At 35.3% G+C, this 20,684-nt stretch overlaps 3 protein-coding genes across 3 annotated transcripts; 2 read left to right on the forward strand and 1 right to left on the reverse strand.

Annotated features, from left to right (window-relative positions):
• The first annotated feature begins 1,007 nt into the window (after nucleotides 1-1,007).
• Nucleotides 1,008-3,099, forward strand: LOC105450670 (lysophospholipase-like protein 1). The gene is made up of 4 exons (XM_011690616.1): nucleotides 1,008-1,425; nucleotides 1,545-1,669; nucleotides 1,909-2,169; nucleotides 2,251-3,099. Exons 1-4 carry the CDS (start codon nucleotides 1,305-1,307, stop codon nucleotides 2,473-2,475), a joined length of 732 nt encoding a protein of 243 aa, XP_011688918.1. The 5' UTR covers nucleotides 1,008-1,304; the 3' UTR covers nucleotides 2,476-3,099.
• Nucleotides 3,100-6,063: 2,964 nt separating this feature from the next.
• Nucleotides 6,064-14,702, forward strand: LOC105450672. Its single transcript, XM_011690618.1, has 5 exons — nucleotides 6,064-6,287; nucleotides 8,412-8,886; nucleotides 10,554-10,919; nucleotides 11,290-11,524; nucleotides 11,594-14,702. The coding sequence occupies exons 2-5, from the start codon at nucleotides 8,808-8,810 to the stop codon at nucleotides 12,408-12,410; spliced, it is 1,497 nt and encodes a 498-aa protein (XP_011688920.1). The 5' UTR covers nucleotides 6,064-6,287; nucleotides 8,412-8,807; the 3' UTR covers nucleotides 12,411-14,702.
• Nucleotides 14,544-17,258, reverse strand: LOC105450671 (RRP15-like protein). The gene is made up of 4 exons (XM_011690617.1): nucleotides 17,103-17,258; nucleotides 15,371-15,842; nucleotides 15,081-15,300; nucleotides 14,544-14,845 (listed from the first exon to the last, which is right to left on the reverse strand). The coding sequence occupies exons 1-4, from the start codon at nucleotides 17,119-17,121 to the stop codon at nucleotides 14,720-14,722; spliced, it is 837 nt and encodes a 278-aa protein (XP_011688919.1). The 5' UTR covers nucleotides 17,122-17,258; the 3' UTR covers nucleotides 14,544-14,719.
• Nucleotides 17,259-20,684: the final 3,426 nt, after the last annotated feature.

A 20,684-nucleotide genomic window follows, 5' to 3' on the forward strand; every position in this document is an offset into this window, starting at 1 on the left:
TTTATTTATTTGAATAAAATGTAACGAAAGACGACGAGAATTAAGCCGTATTATACGTTTGTACATACATCTATCTAAGCCGCTGCCATCTCTAGATCGCTCAAGCACTAGAGGTGCAGTCGGTAATTTACCGCCTATGGTAAACGGCTTGAAAATGTGGTGTCCATCCATTATCATTCACCCTGTATATCGCACGTCGAATAACTTCTTCTGTTACCATCTCGATTTTGTCACCGTCCATCTTGTCTCATTTCGGTTAAATGCTTCTCGAGCGACCTTCCGAGAGGACGCTAGTGGCGGCGCCTCGAGCCGGGACGCCCGACCGACGCTACGATCGCGCGGATGTTCAGCGTTCACTCGATGAAACTGTCGCGTTATCGCGTCTAATTAGTGTATCGAAACGATGATTGCTACTGACGAAAACGATCGAGATTATTGTTAATTATCACGTTTATCACGCGTGTTTACGTGGACGGACTCGTCCACGTAATAGATTCCACGAAAAATCCACGCGCTCAGTAATGCTACAATCGTACGGAGTTCACTTGACGAAACTGTCACCCGCTCGCGCATTACCGTATTATACCGTGATACAGCATGTCCTGCGACAATATGCGACACACCTGATCATAATTATGCACCTTGGCTGCATTTAGAGAGAAAGACACTTGGAACACACGCGAGGACGAGCCCGACAGGCCCGACCGGATCGCCGGTGCCGGCATGTCGACAGCATTACGCGATGATGCACGAGATTTGATACACCACGACGAAAACACGATACTTTACACGACTCTCGCGATAAACTCGCGCGCGCGGACTCACTTTTGAACACTAGTCGACTGCAAAGGTGCAAAGATACTCGCGCAAGCCGATATACGAATCCGATCCACGACCGTCGCTGGATTCGTGTCGTGCTGACTGGAGATCGACGCTTCGAGAATCGCAATATCGCATATCGCGACTCTCGATGGCAGACGCAATATCGCAAGCATCGTGACTCTAGACGGCAGACGCTCAATGCTTAAGTCTTAAATGCACCAATTGCGTCGCAATAACAAATCGGCTGGTTTTACCTGCACTTTTTGCACTCCAGCTGATAAACATGCATAAAATATAATTAAAAGCGAGTTTATTATCTGCGTTTGAGGCGCTATCAACACTATTACATTCGTTCTGCCCTTGGTTTTGTGAGTGGAAAAAATGAAATGACTTGACAGTGCTGATAACGCGCTGCCCGAACGCAGTCGACGTCAGAACATTATTTTGGTTATGATCTACTTGATGCTTGCAAAAATACCTTGATGCATTTCTGTACTTTTATAAACATCGTGGGAATGGCGGCAATCGCAAGAGTCTCGCAAGCAAACGTCGTGCAATCCACGAGAAAACATACTGCAACTATATTTTTCTTCCATGGTTCTGGTAAAGTACTTAATATGATATAAATAAACAAAAGAACACAATTGAATTTTTAAGATAAGATGATGATATCCTTATTGTGACTGCTGTAATTTCATGCGCATTTCATTTTACTTTTACAGGTGGTACAGCAGAGGATTTAAAAGAATGGGTTAATATTCTCAATAGGGAGGAACTGCAGTTCCCGCACATAAAGATAATTTATCCTACCGCACCTTGTCAGCCTTACACACCTAATAACGGAATGGTAATAAGACATATAATTATGATTGACCGTGAAATGCTTGTGACAAGGTTCTTACATCTGTATTTTATTGATATATATATATATATATATATATATTTATTTATATATTAGTTCAAATATATATTCAAAATTTTTTTACAAATGTTAAAGATTTATTAGTCAAGATTTCAAGGTTAAACTCGTATTTCATAACTTTTCGATTATTTAACATAAAATTCATTAAAATAATTTTGTTATAGATGCAAAATATATGGTATGATCGTACAGCAATATCCAATCAAGTGCCAGAACTTGTAGAATCGATCAATTCCATGTGTCAAAATGTATCAGAATTGATTGACAAAGAAGTAGCTGACGGAATTCCATTTAATCGAATAGTTTTGGGTGGATTTTCGATGGGTGGTGGTCTCGCATTGCATTTAGCATATAGATACCAAACAGCTGTAGCTGGCTGTTTTGCTATGTCTTCTTTCCTGAACAAGGGATCCATAGTCTATGAGGTAAATATATATATGTATAATTCAATATTAATTAAATACACTTAATATTATTTTATTGCTTATATTTATTTATAATTACAGCATTTGAAAAAGAATCCGGATCATAATAAAGTACCACTTGCTCAATATCACGGCACAGCAGATGGTTTGATTCCTATTGAATGGGGCGAGGAGACCGCTGAGACTCTGAAGGATCTTGGAGTGAACGTGAAGTTTACGTCACTGCAAAATGTCGATCACGAATTGAGCCGTGAGGAGATTCAAAGTTGGAAAGATTGGGTCCTTGATATTTTACCGGATAAATAATACATAAATTGTTGAATAAAAATATTAGAATTATTGTTGGCCTACTTAGTCTACTACAATCAAGGCCGTAAAACAGCGTGCATGACGTTTTTGTTTTTAAAAATTTGTTATATCTATATGGTAGGTGTTACGTAATAGCAGCAATAAATCGAGTTTTATTACAATGCAACGCAAGCGATGTCAATTGCTGAGGGAGTGATAAATTTAAGAAAGACCCTGACTCCTATGACAAGATGAATCGTGCCATTATGTCAGCATTAGATGATTACATGGCACGTGCATGCCATGAATAATGTTAATTCGCATGATCGATGAATTGGCCCCGACCTTCTAAATATTTAAATCTTTCCGCATCTCATTAATTCATTTTATTCCCTATGTGAATTTTATTTTTTTCTATATTGCAGGTAGTACATTATTTTAGGAAAATTGCTTCAAATACACAAACACTATACTATTTTGTGATGAATTAAAAAAATGATGTTAATATTTATATATATATTTAAAATGATGTTTATATAATGCGCCAAGTTTGCAGATTTTAATCGATTAGATTGAAGAGTTGAAAAGATCTATCGACAGCTTTATAAAAGATTTAGTTCTTAATAAAAATGCTGAAGCTCATCGTTTAATATAATTACGTATAATTACGCAAAATTAGTCCAGATGTTTACTCTCGAAACTGTAAACATCTTCATTATTAAATTTAGCCTTCATTATTTAAATAAAACAGGGAATTTGAATAAAATCGATGCTATGTCCACTTGACCCGCTTTTTACGTGAAACGAACGAGCGTGTTGACATTGTTGATCACTCGCGTTTATTACGTGCTCTTATCACGGGCATTCTTTCACTCAGATTGATATCCATTTTTGACTTTTATGATTTTTCTAAGTACTAATCGATGCTAATTGACAATACGTTTCTCAACTAGATCCCTGAATTGAACAAAATATGCATATGATTTATTTTATGTGAACGAATGTATACATATAGAGTTTGCAATCAATTTTTCAATTTTCAAATCCTGTAGATGACAATGAAATTCTCAAATTTTAAATGTCCGAATATTTATAATATTTGCCTGTTCTCGGCAAAATGCAGTATGTCGACAGTTTGGCAGCGGATGATTTTCATTTGAATAGTGCATATTGCAAAAAAAAGAATCCCAGTAAACACTGCAGATATATATGTATATATTGCAATGCTATTTAATTAACATTTAGTCACATCTATAACATATATATGGCAGATATATATATATATTTTTTTTATTATTATATATATATATATATATTTATATTTTATACATCTATAACATATGTATATATGGCAAATATATGTGTATATATATATATATATATATATATATATATATATATATAATCTCAAAGTTTATTTTTCGGATTTCTTAAAAAAGGAAACGTTAAAAAAATTTATTAATATTTATATATATATATATATATATATATATATATTTGGTGTTTGCTGAAATAACGAAATGTAGCAATAAATTGATATCAATTTTACATTTATGTCTAAATATAAATACAATCTCAATCAAAGTTTATTTTTCGAATTTTTTAAAGAAAGAAACGTTAAAAAAATTTATTAACATTTTTTATCTATTAATTGTAATTTTAATAAAAGTTTTGTCAAATTTTGAAATCATTTGACTCGTCATCTCGCGGATCGTAGATATGTTTGTCAGAGGTGTTTCGCGTGATATTCGATTAATTTTTGGATTCTCAAGGATTCAATCTTTTCAGGCGCCTTTTTACATTGAGGTCCGTCCAAACGGACGCACAGAATAACACGCAGATTGACGCAGATGAACCAATTGAATATTCAAGACAGCGCAGCCATATTGTTGTCACTTTGCATTTCGCGCGCGCGATTGGTTGAGCCTTCCGAACGCGGGCAACGCGCGCCGCGATACGCGCCTGTATGGATAAGCCTTTAAGGTGAGTTTACTCCCGCGATCACCCGCGATTTACGTCGGTAGTATCGGTACATACTACGTGCTATACCTAAATAAACAACTCAGTTTATTTTGACCGGATTGTTGTTTTAAGGCCACTGGCCAGGCAGGAGCAACCAGGAAAGAAGAAGAAGAAGACTCAGTTTATTATTGTTTCAACGCCTCTTCTGCCTACAAAATACACAAGATATTGGCCTCCGAGGACAGGAGCCGTAAAGATGAGGTGTTTGGAGGTGTTATCGGGACGCTTGACCGTCGAAGAAAACTCGCTTCGCGATAACAAAGTGGGTGGTCGCGATCGTGACCTTTTGCCTCCTGCTACTCTTATCCTAGAGTTTCATCGCCGTTCTTATCATTAAATGTCACACATAAGGTATATATCTTTCGTAGAACAGGAGTGGGAGATTCATCTTAAATCGTATCTAAATAAGAGTCTCGATCAAATTTTATTACTTCAATTTCTGATTAAAAAAAAAAAAGAAACAGAAACGTTTAAAAAATTTATTTTAATTTTAATATTAATTTTCGTTTTAATAAGAGATTTATTAATAAAAAGATCAATTCTGAAATCATGTTTTGCTCACTGTAGATTAGATCATAGATATTACATGTTTATAAGAGAATTCTCTTCTGATGATGTAATATGATACCATATTAATTTATTGCTATCTCCTGCTGTTCTTATCTTAGAGTTTCATCGGCGTTCTTATCATTAAATGTCACTTGTGAGGTATATCTTTTGAAGAACAGGAGTGGGAGATTATCTTAAACGTATTTAAATAAGTCTCTATCAAATTTGATTTAATTTCTTATAAAAAAAAAAAAGAAACAGAAACGTTTAAAAAATGTATTTTAAATTTAATATTAATTTTTATTTTAATAAAAGATTTATTAATAAAAAAGATTAATTCTGAAATCATGTCTAGCTCACTGTAGATTATCATAGATATTATGTTTATAAGAGAATTCTCTTCTGATGATTTAATATTCAATAGAGCATGCATTACACTGATTATATACATGAGAAATATTATACTCGTGTATGAAAGTATTACTGCACTCATTGTCAGTCAATCATTACACATTGCTAAAGACATACAGTATTATTTATACATATAGTATACTTGATATATGAAAATATTAAGTTTAGTTGATTTTGTTACATCTTGTCAAGTTTATAGACACGCTTTATGTATGAAAACTAAACATTACTGATTGTGAATTCAAAAATTCGAAGTGTTACATTATTAATTTTGTAATTACATGTTACTTTTATATTAATGCTTTATTAAAAATTCTATTTGATAACTGGTCGCAATTTTTAGGACCATTCTGATCCTTGATGCATAATTGCTCACATCAAAATCCTCAAATTGCAGTCAACACGTGTGGAGATGAAAAATAAACACCTCCTCGACTTTCCTGCCTTTTAGCGTGCGCACCGACAGGGCGACGAGGGTGAGGAAGGTGGAATTGCGCCGACGAGTCCACCGGCGGCGACGTGTGCGCAGTGAGACGAACGGGGCGAACTGCGACGGGATTGTGCTGCACCCCCTCGAGCGGCCTTCGCGGGATGGGGGGTGGATGGGGTAGGTAGACCCCACTGGCCTGGCGTCGTTCTCGCCACCGACGTCGCGTCGTGACACCGACATGTTCACGTTCCGTCGTTAACTCTATATCGACTCGCGAGGGAGATGTAAAACGCATGTTATTAATCGCGGCACGAAAACGCATCTCGCGATACACACGTATAGACACGCCTGACGTGGGGGATCAATGTTCAACGACGGGCGTCCTCGTGGTGAACGGGCATGAAAGGGGAACGAATCGGTGCGTTCCTTGAGCTAAGAATATTACTATAGGGAGAAATCTTTAAAAAGAAAGAAGACACGATATATATGTATACACACACTCACACATATACGTATACACATACAAAATACATGATCCATATAAACATAACGCGGGGTGGAAGCGTGTAATAAAACGTGGAATCGATACTTGCGATGAGAAGTTCTGCAGAGTGAAAACGTGAACCATAACATTTTAGGAAGAGAAGGGAGCGCGGATGCTCGTGGACGTGTAAGTAAAGTGATTATGTGGTGGATGCAGTTTTGAACGCGTGTCGCCGAGGGGTGGATCTGGGTCATCGCGAATGGATTTCTCGACGAGTGGAACGAAATAGGATTTTGCATTCTACCGATTATATTATTGAGTACATTGAAACTGCATTTAGGTCAACGGAGTTGTTTTTTTTTTTTATCAAGCGACACAGAGAACTTAACTTCGGATATTCGGAAAACTGTGTTGGATCTAGAAATTAAATAATTCTCTCTGGAAATAGTATAAATATATAAGATACAATACGAGAGAGAGACATGTGTTAATTAATTTGTTAATAATGGTAATTACATTTACATGTAAGTACCACGTTATCGTGATCTAATCGTGATGTATAAACGGCGCGGGATAAACAGCGAAGAAATTAATATGGCAAAAATTGGATCAAAACAGGTGTGACGTCTTTCACGATTCACACACGATGACATTTTGCGGTCACGTTTTGAGACAGCAATTTCTCTGCATCTCATCCAGCTCGGAGGACGTACTGATGAATAATATCGATGGTAAATAATATGGCGCGTGTCAGCCCGCAGTCGATGACGTCAAGGAACGTGAGGCATGTAGATTGTTTGATGTAAAGAGGCTGGGCAACGAAAGTGGATGCGACAAAATTTCCCAAAGGACGAGGAACAAATTTCCCAAAGGGAAGAGGAGCATCGGCGATCGCGTTACGGAGATAGAAAGTGAGAAATAGCTCCCCGTGACGACCATAATAAAGTTTTCTTCATCGTCTCCTGAACAGATGCATGATCTGTTTTTCAAAGAGGTCTTTTCCGGGAAGTAATGAATGTGAAATAATTCCTCATTCATTATTTCACGAAATTAGATTGTCTTTTTCCCAGCTCTTTTAATATTTTCTCTACATTTATCTTACATACAAAAAACTTGAATACTAGCTGTGATATATCTTAAAGAATATTAACGAGCTTTGTCTGAGAAGAGAATATAGAACGTGGTGCGATCGATCGTATATTTTTCTAGAGATTCTTAGTGCGTTTTTCCTTCTCAAATTTTCACAGACGTCTTCAAGATTTTTTTTATGCTCGCACGACAAATGCAGAAATTTTTTCTTAGAAGAGAAGAGAATCTTCAAGTCGGACGTATCGATTTTTCACTTCAATGACTTTAAACTATCTCGACAAATAGGGCGGACGCCTAAGAGACGGTTGAAGAGATAAATCAAGATAAATTTCAGAGAGAGAGAGAGAGAGAGGAGGGAGGGCGAAACGTTCCAAGGGGTTGCAATATATCGCGTGCAGGAGTTGGCGAGAGGGACAAGAGAGCCGAGAGAGAGAGAGAGGTCGGGACGAGTGGCGTTCCTCTCGATTGAGAAATAGAGATATCGCTGGAGAAGCAGCGTAGCAGGTGATACACACAAAGTGGGGACGTTGTGGAAATGGGTCAAGAGTGTCTCGGCGATGGCAGTGTGGCAGCTTCTACTTAACGTGTCCCGCGTTGAATTGTGCGAGAAATCGGTACGTGTGCCACATCGAATGCAATAGCGCGGATTAATAGAGACAGATACTCTTGGACCGAGGAAAATCGCGAATGGCCTGTGCTGTTAAAAATGTAACATTAGTGAATTCGAGATAGGTGTGTCATCGTGTGAATCAAATCGCGCGGCTGTTTCTGTGATTTAACGAAACTAAAATAATAGTCCGCGCGAATTTATCGCGAATTAAATACACAAATTAACTTTGCATCTTTATTTACGTATATATATATATATTATATATATATATATATATATATATATGTATGAGTAGCTATTTTGTTAATTGATGTAATACAGTGCACAATTAAAAATTTACGAATTGATTTTAATTTCAGCTTGCAAGTGACACAAACTGCACTCGCTCCCTCTTTAATTCACGCCCGATAAAAAAAATCCATCCATTATGCTGGATGTTAATTCCGAGATTAACAAATCGGAAGAGTTTGCAACGATGCCGAAGGACTAGTTGATCTGTGTGCGATTTTTAACGAATGCGAGATCATCGAGGGCACAACGAGAATCACAACGAGGAGCGCAAGCTCTCGATGCATTTCGGTGGTGCAACGCGCGAGAGATGCGTCGTTTTATCGCGGCAAAAGCACATCCGGTCATCGTCCACATGCTGAAATCCGGGAGTCATCGTCAATGTGTGGCCGCCGTCGCTTCTCTCGAGGAGACATATAGCCGTCTCCTCTCCAACTGACGAATTCACCGTCTGCAATTATTTTTTTATGGTTTACGGATCGTACAGAGCCACAGAGTCAACAATCACCACGGGGATCGCTTGGCTTCACAACATCACCTCTCAAGGTAAATCACCAGCGGGATATATCCGTCTTTTGTTTGTATAAAAATTGTTTGTATGAAAAGTAGCAAATCTCTGGATTTTTAACGAGTTATTTTACTTGTTTTGTTCTACACAAATTGAAAGTATAAACAAGAACAAACTTCTATATTAATTAGCATTATATCACTTAATAATATGCATATTTTAAATTGATTGTCACTTAAAAAAAAATTATTTGTTAATAAATTTTATACTGTATTTTACGGTGATTTATTACAATGTATAATATAACGATACGATGCGATATGTATAAAAATAATGCTCGTGTTATAAATTTTGAAGTTGATGGATTAATTTTGTAGCAGCCGTATCATATTTAGTTTAATAATAATACAATAAGTTGCTTGCACCGTTGCTTTCTCGAGCTATAAGATCGGTCAGTTTCTTATCAAGTTGTGTCTATGTTTTTTTAGCGTTATCTTTAATCACACAGAGCGCGCCGACCATGGAGATTAGGTGGTGTTGTAAAACTTTACACGCGAGCGCGCATAAAGATTGATCGACTGTGTCCGATGCTTGCCCTACTCTCTCGGTGCCTGTGTAATATATTACGATGATCGCATAAAGCTTTACTTTCACCGGCGTCGAAAGGGGAGACCTATGAAATTCGGCCTATTAACATAAGAGAGAGTTCACGCACGTAAAACTGTTTTGTCCCACGTTTACGTAATATTCATCGTTATTCATAAGATATATACAGGCAAACAGGAAGTAATTTCAAATTTGAAATTTTAATGTGTAATTACAAGTCAATAATTAAAATTTATCTGATTTATGAAGCACTTTTAGTTGTCTTAATCTAAAAATCTTATTTTAATAATCAACACAATTATACTTTTTTTTTATCTGTACCATGCGAATAAAGAAAGATTTAAATTAAGTAATTTGATAGATGAGAGAATTCATAGTCTATTAAAAAAAACAACATTATACAAATATAAATTTTTAATTTAAAATTATATATAATTGAAAGGCAATTGTGTGAAAGAGATATTTACGAAATAAATGTTTTAATTCAGATTATTTCAAACATATAATTAAAAAATTAATAAAAAGTTAGTGAAGAGCTTGTTTAGTTTTTATTTTATTCCAAGTGGAATTTTTATTTCAGAGTTTTTTATTCTTCAAAATATAAAATTATGGAGAAAGAATGAGATATTCAAAATCAATCTTCGTTAAAAAATAATCGATTTAAAAAGTGTTTAAAAAGAATTCAAGAAATTTTAGATTTGTTAGGACATAATTTTATATAGGGCGTCCGCTACCAAATGGTAAAGTTCAGTCCAACAATCGACGTTAGGCAAACGGGGACTTGTTTACTACAAGCGGTATGCAGTAAACAAGTCCCCGATTATCTAGCAACGTCGAGCACTGAGCACCAAATGCAGTCGCATCTCGCCGCGCGAATGCATTTGGCGTTGAGCCCAGGTGGGCTGCCCTTATTTGGCGATCTTCTAATTAATTTCTCGTCAACTATTGAGAAAATTGCAAAATTATACGGGACTTCTCGACTCAATCTAGTCCACTCTACTTGCCCACGAGTGCTTTATTTTATTTGGTACCGGACACTCTATAAATCTATCTTTTCACACATAACAGTATTTTTCACACATCAACTATTTAATTGCAGGTGAGATGAGCAGCAGCGGTGGACCCGGCGGTGGATGGGGGGGAGGCGTCGACGTCGGCGTCGGCGTCGGCGTCGCCGGCGGGCCGACCCTCGCGGCCGCTCAGCAAGGTCAAGGTGTGGCCGCCCTTATGGTGATGCTCGCCGTTCTGTGCTTCATCTTTGCGTATTGCTGTTGGGGCGCGCCCTTCTGCCGATCTCTATGCAGACGGCATTGCTGCTGCCGTCTGGAAGATCCCGATCCGGATCCGCGGTTCGGCGGCAGCGAGCAGGCCATGGTGGCGACGCCGACGATCATCCTCCTGCCCCATGGCAGAATGCTTGTCGTCGACGGCACGATTTTCACTCAGTTCCAGACCGATCCTACAGGTAAAATTTAGGCTTTCTTGAATTAGAATAGTGATTACTCAAAGAACGGATTGAAATAATAAAATCGGTCATTTAAGAGAACAAGTACATATGTATATGATTGAACAAGAAAAAATAAATTTATCGATAAATTAAGATGATATTAAAGAAATTCTTAATAATACAATATAACAGATACGTTGCAAATAAACAAGAAATAGTTAAATTTTGTAATATTTTTTTTTTAATAAAATAAGTATCTGTAATGAAGAAAAATGATCTACATTGTTTTTTTAAATTATAGAGAGTTATCAAATTATAAGGTAATCCTTGCTACAAAATTTTAATGATTTTCTTTAGAATAAATAAAAGCCTATAAAATTTTTGACAGGTTTAGACTTGGTGGAGCTTGGCGATAGCGTGTTGCGCGCCCAGAGAAATCCGCGAAGCGTAAATCGTCACCAGTTGCAGAGCAGTCAAGGCAGCATCCTCGAAATGGACGCCGAGACACCTAGCAAGGACAGCTTAGGTTCCGTCGGATGTTTCCCGCCGCCTACCTACGAGAGTATTTACGGCAAAGAGGAAACCGACATGCCTCCCTCTTATTCCGACATTCTTTTGCATAGGTATGTACGTCATTATGTAAATTTACCTGGAGAACCATTGATTGATCTCAAATTCAACTCATTCCGCAGATTTGCCAATCTACCGCATGAAATTGATATGCACGGTTACTGTCGCGACGGCAAGGAGGAGATCGAGATGCAGAGTCTAGACAGCTGCCCGCACATCATTGGCAATCCGTTGAACTCGATGCCCGGATATCACCCCTACGCCACGGTGACAAGTCTGTCCAGTCTGCAGAGCTACCCGCGACGGAACGTCTCGCGCAATCCGTCCATCATCAGCAATCCGTTGGACAACTTTTACGTGGACAACGAGCTCAGTCTCTATCGACTCGGCCGCGAGGCCGTGCCGCGCGTCTCGAGTAACGACGCGAACCTCGAGACCTTCCGCGCGTCCCACGACGAGATGTCCTTCCGCGTTCCGCTCGACGAGAACGAGAATCATCGGCACGCGAGCCGCAACAATTACCAGGTCGCCGGCAACGAGCTGATGAACACGAGAAACCGCGCCCGCAGCGCTTCCAGGCTGAGCCAGGACAGTCGCAGGAGTTCGTTGAATCGCGACGGTGAGCAGCATCAGATTTTCGTCAGGCTGCCCGATCCCGAAGATATCGAGGCTGCGCGAGACAGGCGTATCGATGAGGATCAGCGAGCGCCTCGAACGTACCGCGAGGACCAGAACGCCAGGAATCTGCATCTGGATCATCCCCAGTTGCAAGACGAGATCAATCGTAACATCATTGACGACGATCCCAGGTACTTCGCGAGGAACAGGCGACTGGAGGATGAGGACAGGGATCAAGACGAAGCCGAGGGGGTTCAGTATCCCGACGAGGAGGCTGGTAATTTCGGCGCGCTCGCTGACATTCGCGAGAGCAGAGTGTAATCTAGACTTTTAACTGTGCGTTCTTTCGAGTGACTGTTAAAAAGGGCTTTAATCGGAGAGATCGTCAAATTTGAAGTGCTTTAAAAATACATTTAAAAATTTTGTTTGATTTTTTTTAAATAAGAGTCTAAATTTGAAGAAACATTTACGACCAAAAAATTTTGATTATCATTTTTATTTAGGAATTTATTGAGAAAGTCATAACATTCCAGTTTATAATTCCCGTCTCCTTTTTATTTTGTGGAAAAGGACTGGTGCAATGCCCTTTATACTATGTATAAATAATAAATATGAATCTGAAAATCTGGTATCTCGCACGACAGATAAAGAAAGTCGCGTGACAAGACAACTCAACTGTAGAAATTGCGGCAAATTTCTACGTTAAGCTGCTAGGATATTGTTTCGATCATGTTCACACACAAACAGGTTGACATGCAGGATTATGGAAACCGAGGAGTTGCGGTTAAGAGATAAATATTGCATTGTGCAGAAAATATAAGACGATGTTATAACTGTATATGTATATATATATATATGTGACAATATAATTGTACGCGTGACAGTCTAGTAAAATTCGTCACACATACACGTACATACATACACACGTGCAACATATTTCCGACAGATTGATCGTGCAGTATGAAATTGTACAACGATTTTTTTTAACGGAGTCTCGAAAGTATAGCTCTTACGTATACGACGATCAGAAAGGATTAGGACGAGACAAAAGAAAATGTAAAGATAATTATAAGCTCTTTTGAGACATGTAGAACGACGAGAAATATCGAAAAATACAGTTTTTATTCTCTTATAAAATAACGCAGATAGAGGATTTAAATCATGCGATAATTTGTGTTACATAATCGAAATCCTTCCTAAGAAAACATCGATCGCAAGAAATTAGCGAAAACCGTGCAATTCTCAATGTAAACGTTTTTTACGCGGAACATTGTGTTTTTAAATCGAACAAACGAATCGTATAGCAAAGTTAGTTCAGTCCGTCCAGGCTTTAACAAGCGCACTTAAGTTTTCAGCAAGCATCATCCAGCAATTTAATCATGATTAGCGATTTCCTTCCCCTTGATATTTTATAGGTAAGCTAAGCAGATGCCATGACTATTGAATAGTTGTACCATTAAAAAAATAGTGTGCTTCGTATGTTATTTGTAAAATACACTCTCCTCACTATTTTTGAATGGTACTATCCATTGGATACATCGAACGATTTTAATATTTGCGACAAGTGATAAGACGAAACTGAATCTCTTGCGACCAGGAGAAAAAAAAATGAAATAAAACGTGAAAAAAATTTATATTAAGAAGAAAAAGCTGATTGTCTTAATATGAGTTTCAGGAACCAAAGAGAGATCTGTATTGAAATTCGATAATCAGATACAGCAAAGTATCAAAACATTAAATCGAACCAAGTATATTTCAGAAAGAACGATAACGGTTGGCTTTAGATACACTTCTTACGTACACATACACGTGTAAGGTAATTATAAAAGTTGTACACACACACGTTATCACTGTTACCGTGTATCATAGGGACAAATCACTGACCGAGAGAATAAAATTCTGCGTGAAGCATATGTAATACTGTGTGCCTTCCTAGTTTTTAGATTGCTAAGTGAACAGTATAGACAAATGGGAACTTTCGTTTTTACAATAGCCGATTATTTCGACCAAACTCTTTTTTCCTTCCTTCGTTTCGAATCTAAAAACGATAAGAGGCAACCTACTTTGTAAGATATAATGTTATTCTATGGAAAAAGAATATATCCCCTCGACTACAAACGATATCAATAAATTAATAAATGATATCAATATAAATTGTTTCTCATAACGAGAAATATAGTTTACATTGTATATATATTGTTATATTAATTATAACAAACACTGGACCGTAAAACACAGAAGGCAAGGCCACTCTACGAATGCACAATAAATTTATAATTTGTTATTTTTAATTCGCAGTATTTATATAGGGATGACGCGTGGTCCAGTATGGGAGCAGTCGACTTATAATCTGCGGATTCCGATCCTCGTCTTATGTATGCCTCGGTTTTACTACTTTTACTAGAAGTTGATTGAAAGATTGAAGGCTACGAGTAAAAGAGTACGAATAGTAAATCCGTTTCAAGAGTCCACAGTTCATTTACAATTCACAATATTTACATCTTTACTCCAAGAGATATCAATGCAGTTTACTATGTACACAATCGATATCGGCATTTTTATGACTAATTGTAGTAATCTAAAAAGTGTCGTTTATATAAAAAAAAAAAAAAATGAGAAAGATCTTATTTTCAATCCACGTCGCTGTCCATATCCTCAGGAGCTGAAGAATCTTCTTCCACATTCTTCTTGTCCCAGTCTTTCAACTTAGCCCCCATGACAAAGTCGTCTCGAAGAACACTCCACATTTTGTGATCCTTAAGACAAACGTGTTTCTATTGTTATACACAATTGTACATTGCAATGTAAAACAGAATATGTACCAATATCAATAAACACAATTATACATGGCCTTGATAAACGTATTAAAGAATTCAATGCTTATCAAAAAAAGATAAAAAAGTAGCATATTACTGGTACTTTTTTTTAAATGCCAATAAAAAATATTTAATATCAATCTAATTTATATTATAAGTAAGAAGAGTTACTCACTTTGTCTTTATCGTCTGTCCGTTCGACAGACTTCTCAGGTTTAACGGCGTTGTCAACTGGTACGCTTTTACTGCCGCCCATCAGAACATCAAGGAAGGCATTCTTGTCGATATTCTTGAACACTTGCTCGCGTTTTCTCTCTAATGGTCCCGCTTGCGATAATTTTGTCTTAATCTCCACTTGTTGCTGCCTTACTGCATTAAACAGTTGCACGACTCCTCTGGAAAGTGTGGCATAAAGAGTCATGAACGAAAAAACAGAAAAATTTATTTAAGCGTAATACAACTTACTTTGTGGCTACCCTTTGTAACATTCTCTCATGCTCCCGACTTGTAATGGTCGGTATTACTCTGATACCACGGACCTTCGTTCTTCTCGGTTTAGCTGGTGCAGTCTTCACCGTTACACCTATCCTATCAACAGCCTCTTCCGATTCAGTTTTGATCTCCTCTTTAATATCATCAATCTCGAAAGAGACATCTTCTTTTTCCTTTACTTTTACATCGTTCAACCTCTTTGCTTTGGCCAATACAAGTGTCTTTTTGTTATTTGGTTTATTTATTTTTAGAATCTTTTGCATAACATCAGCCCAGCCAGCATTTCCAGTAGATCCAGCGTCATGTGACGCCTCGCCCGTGTCATCCTTCATTTCTTGATCGTCTGATTCATTTTCTTCACTTTTCTCGTAATCACTGTTATCCTCATTATCGCTCTGTGACGGTGCCGCACCAGCATTGTCTATCTCGTCTGTCTTCGACCGCACTGCAATGAGATACAAATTTGAGATTTTGCCTAAGTGATTCTCATTGTCGGAATATTAAGACCAATAATAATTTGATAGGAATGATGCTCCATGTGAGAGCGTCAACTTGTAGCTGAGTCCCAGATTCAATTTCGATCCTCATCCATTTCATACACCGGGATGGGAATTTTATAAGAGGTTGAAAATAATCTTTTTCCATGACTTCATAATAATTATTTTAATTTTTATTACCATAATTATTATATTCATCATAACTATATTATCTACTAACAAATTAATTAATCGATACCTTCTCCAAGGTCATACAATAGAATTATTATGAACAATTTTACCTATATTTACTCTAATTTTAATTGCAATTCCTTCTTTGAAAATTCTTTATCTTACAGATGAAATTCACAATAACAAACTATCTATTAAAGCTATTGGCCACCAATGATATTAAAGATATGATTATTCTGATTTCAAAAATATTGAATTTGATTCTTTTATAATCCCAACTGAACAACTAATAAATAACGAATTCCGCCTATTAGAAGTAGATAACCGATGTATTCTCCCATTCAACTACCCCTTACGAATTCTTACAACTTCCTTAGATGTTATTCATGCTTGAAGTCCCAGCCTTAGGAATTAAAATAGATTGGAAGGAAAGAGATTGAAAATGAAGAAAGTTGTAAGTGAAGAAGTATGATATAAATACCGTAACCTACTTCGAGAACTTATATTTTCCAAAAAGATAAAAAAAAACAATTTTATATATAACCTATTTTATGTATAATCTATAATAACAAAATAATCTTATCCTCAATTACAAATCAAAGTCTATGATATTAACATTCTTCTTTATTATCCTCAATTGAAATCATACACTGAAATCAATACATTTTAGAAGTGATCTTGATTGAAGCATCCACAAAACTTAAGAACATGCTGAAGAGGATAAGAATAAAATGTATACCTACATGTTGTATACAAATTAAAATGATCTTTGTTACATTTTCAACATATCAAATTGTTATAATTGTTATCGTTTTTATTCATCACGATTATATAGCGAAATGAATTACCATTCATATTATATCCCTTCATTCAACCACCTTTGTCCTACAATCAATTCCTTGTAAAATCAAAGTGTATACATGGGATGAGGATCAAAATATTGAAATTCAGAACCTACCAAGCCGATAGTTGTCACACGGAGCTAAGAGCGTCACCCCTGTATTTATTTAAATAATCAAATAAATATAATCGCTTACTTGGTATTGATAAAAACATGATTATTCAACTTATTCCAGTTTCAAACATAACCACGTGGTCGTGAAGCTATACAGACAAATTTCCCAACCGAGGAACATAACCTCCAAAAAAAAGCTATACAGATATTACAATAGAGAAGTGCAGACTGCAAAGCACTGCAGAGTGCAGAAGATGCAGAATCAAAGTGTCTGAAGCGCCTCTATCGCCACAAAATGTGGACACTGAACTACGTATCCATGTCCATGTAGGTAATATCCTGTAGGTAATATCATTGCATCTCTGGCAAAAGTGAGAGAAGTGACGAAGCACCCACTCGGCTTAAATTCGGGAGCTCTCGCGCGGATTATTTAGCCGAATTTAAACATTTTTTAAATATGGTATAAATATTATTAAAATGGTTTTAAAATATACATATATGCAAGGTTGGGTATAGTGCCTAGTTAAAAAGATAAAAGTTAATTAGTACGTTAATTAAAAAGTTAAAAGTTAAATAATTTTAACTTAACTTAGTTACATTTTAGGCTTTTAACTTTTAATTTAATTTAGTTACATTTTATCGGTAACTATTGAATTATGATCTAACTTGAAGTTACTGTATTTATACATTTTTAGTGCTTCTTGTAAATTATCCAAATAAAATAAAAATAAAAATACATGTCTAAGTTATAGTGTCTTCAAACTCAAATTTGAGAACACACAAGGCAATTGTAATAATATAATAAATATAGTCTGGCCGCGGGAAGGAATCACACTAAATTCGCGGACCTAATTCTGTGCATTAAATCACTTTGGAAGAAGTCTTTCGAAATCGGTGCTCTTTCCGCGGCTCGACAGAAATAAGTATAATAAATATATACGTTATTTAGAAATTTTATTTAGAAATCCTGAAATTATAAAATGAAAAAATTTAATTTTAACGTTTCAATTACTTTTTTTTATTAACTTAACTTTTAACTCAATCAATTTTATTATGGACTATAACTTGTATCTTAACTAAGTTAAATTTTTAGACTGTTAACTTTAACTTTAACTTAGTTAAAAAAATATATTAATTTACTCAACCCTGCATATATGTGATAGAAATTTTTTAAAAAATTTTTAATTATTTTTAAGCTTCAAGGATCAAGCATAATAATAAATTAAAAATAAACCGATTTCAAACATTTTCTTTACGAGCAAATTTTGATTCTAAAGATACCACTCGCTTTATTAAAAATATTTTATATGTATAATTGTTAATTATAATTGTTAATATAAATTATTAGCGTACGTACGCTAGTCAGATTATAGCCACCACGCTATTTTGTTCTCTCTCGTATTTCAGATGCTGATGCTGACTCCCACATGTTTTTGATGACACACTTCAGATCCAGATATTGTCCTGTTATTCAACGCGTCACGTAAATTGACGACACGTGTCACGCACTAAAGATCATGAATTATTATTTTTAGCAAAGTGCTTGCCAAGAACTCTTGTCTTCTCACGCCGTTCATTTTCGTGCAAAGACGTGATAATCATATTTATGTTTTCGCATATATTTTTCGTAGAAAAAGCTATATAAGTACACGCACAGAATTCACGCGGCATAAAGTAGTGCGCTTTTAAAGAAAAAAAAAATTAAATGCATAGAAAATATATCTAAAATTAATAATCTAGTAAAGCTATATATAATTATAATTAATTGCAACTTCCCGAAGTGTTTACTTTTGTTTGGAGAATTTTTATTGTAGCAATTAAGAGTTTTTGTAATTGCGTTGAAGGGCATTTTATTATATTTAATCAAACTTTATTAAGTTTTGTTTGTAAAAAGATATTATAATTTCTGAATTTTTTAGTATAAATATATGCTTTTGTTTACGGCGTGTTTACCTAGCAATTAAACACGGGAAATCCGCCAAATTGTACAATGCGAATGCTATTAAATTCCTTTTTAACACGCGTCGTAGCTGAGTTTTTCCCGTATTATGCGGATTAGTCAATTGTCTGATTCCGCTGGATTCATCTAAATTGGATAAATGCACGTTCCTGTTCACCTTGTGCATAACATATATATGACTGCATTGGCGACTTAGCGTGAACATGTTATATACGTCGTCATCTTGGTTCTGTCCCATTTTATTGTTTATCTTTAAAGAAATCAGTATATAACATCGAGACATCGACCGAGATATTAATATTAAAGACCGACATTCTTATGGGAATTAGTGCGCGTGTAGCTGTTAAAATTTAAACAATATATTAACTAATATTAATATATAATATTAATTTTAATATCTATACATATAATTTATTATTAAACTAATGTTTTTAGATAATTTTAATTAAAATTGCATTTTGATTTATTATTCGTATATTTGATGATCCATAAAGATAATGCGACAGTATAGAAGAAAAAATTATTATTTAATTGCGGCAATATATTTGATATTATAACATTATAAGTATGCCATGCATATTTACTTACAAAACATTTTGTATAATAAAAAATAAAAATTTTCATAATGCATTATTCCTACATTTATGTTAACAGTCATAAAATTACTGCATCAATATAATGGATATAATATTACGACGTCTTCAATTACTTATGTCCATCAAGCCCCTCGAGCTCCTTTGATGATCACGAAAATTTATCCAGGATTAACGATCTTTAATAATATCTCAATCGTCGGTGGTAGAGAGTTTGTACCCTATATATCGCTATTAGTGTTTAAATTATTGTAGAACCTCCAGATATATAATACAAAAAGATATATAAATTATAAGATATACAAAAATATACGGAGATATATAATTAAGAAAAATAATATAGATACTAAAGATACATATATTTTTGTGAATTTATTTTGATCCTCCGCCCTTATTTATACGTGACCCTACTCTACTTAATTATTATATAATTTATTAATGTTCCTGCAATTATGTATATTTTCGCATATCTTAATTTTTATATATACATATTATATAAATTAAGTATGCAAAGATATAAAGATACATGAAGAAATTATATAAAGACATGGTTTTTGAAACTAATATTATTTCAATTCATTTTCTTAATTTTTCAAGATGTTTTTCGATTATTTTGAAACTATAATAAGATTACAGAATCTGTTCTCATCAAAGATTTACCTATCTGAAATAAATCGATCAATTAAGCTAAAATATCGATTATACATATATGCTTGATATGATAGTAATTACTATAATTATATATGCTTATTACAATCGCTATGTTTCAAACTGCAATAATCTGCTACTTTTTTTATGCATGTGAAATAAGCTTGCCGCAATAAATATCGATCGCAAAATTTGATGCGGCAACGTTCAAGTCTATTTGTTTAGTCACACCCAACCTTTGTTTTTTTCTCCCTCGAAAACCATCTTCCTAAATATACAATTTTGGCTTAAAGCTTTAAGAAAGTCGAAGAAAGCGTAACTATAGAACAGATTCACACGCATTCGTATATATATCTTAATTGCCCTAAATATATATTTATTTTATTTTTTCTGCTGTAAAAAATATAAAAAAATATAAAAATATTTTATTTTTTCTTCTATAAAAAATTGAATGGAAAAGATA

Source organism: Wasmannia auropunctata, unplaced genomic scaffold (genome assembly GCF_000956235.1).
Source record: "Wasmannia auropunctata unplaced genomic scaffold, wasmannia.A_1.0 LD336057.1, whole genome shotgun sequence".
NCBI classification, from domain to species: domain Eukaryota; kingdom Metazoa; phylum Arthropoda; class Insecta; order Hymenoptera; family Formicidae; genus Wasmannia; species Wasmannia auropunctata.

Excerpts from the sequence above, each read along its gene's own strand:
- LOC105450670 (XM_011690616.1), top strand. The coding sequence starts at position 1,305 with ATGCATTTCTGTACTTTTATAAACATCGTGGGAATGGCGGCAATCGCA. Across the intron at positions 1,426-1,544 it reads ATTTTTCTTCCATGGTTCTG|GTGGTACAGCAGAGGATTTA; the intron begins GTAAAGTACTTA and ends TTACTTTTACAG. Across the intron at positions 1,670-1,908 it reads ACACACCTAATAACGGAATG|ATGCAAAATATATGGTATGA; the intron begins GTAATAAGACAT and ends ATTTTGTTATAG.
- LOC105450672 (XM_011690618.1), top strand. The coding sequence starts at position 8,808 with ATGGTTTACGGATCGTACAGAGCCACAGAGTCAACAATCACCACGGGG. Across the intron at positions 8,887-10,553 it reads TCACAACATCACCTCTCAAG|GTGAGATGAGCAGCAGCGGT; the intron begins GTAAATCACCAG and ends ATTTAATTGCAG. Across the intron at positions 11,525-11,593 it reads TCCGACATTCTTTTGCATAG|ATTTGCCAATCTACCGCATG; the intron begins GTATGTACGTCA and ends CTCATTCCGCAG.
- LOC105450671 (XM_011690617.1), bottom strand. Across the intron at positions 15,301-15,370 it reads TTACAAAGGGTAGCCACAAA|AGGAGTCGTGCAACTGTTTA; the intron begins GTAAGTTGTATT and ends CACACTTTCCAG. Across the intron at positions 14,846-15,080 it reads GGACAGACGATAAAGACAAA|GATCACAAAATGTGGAGTGT; the intron begins GTGAGTAACTCT and ends GTTTGTCTTAAG.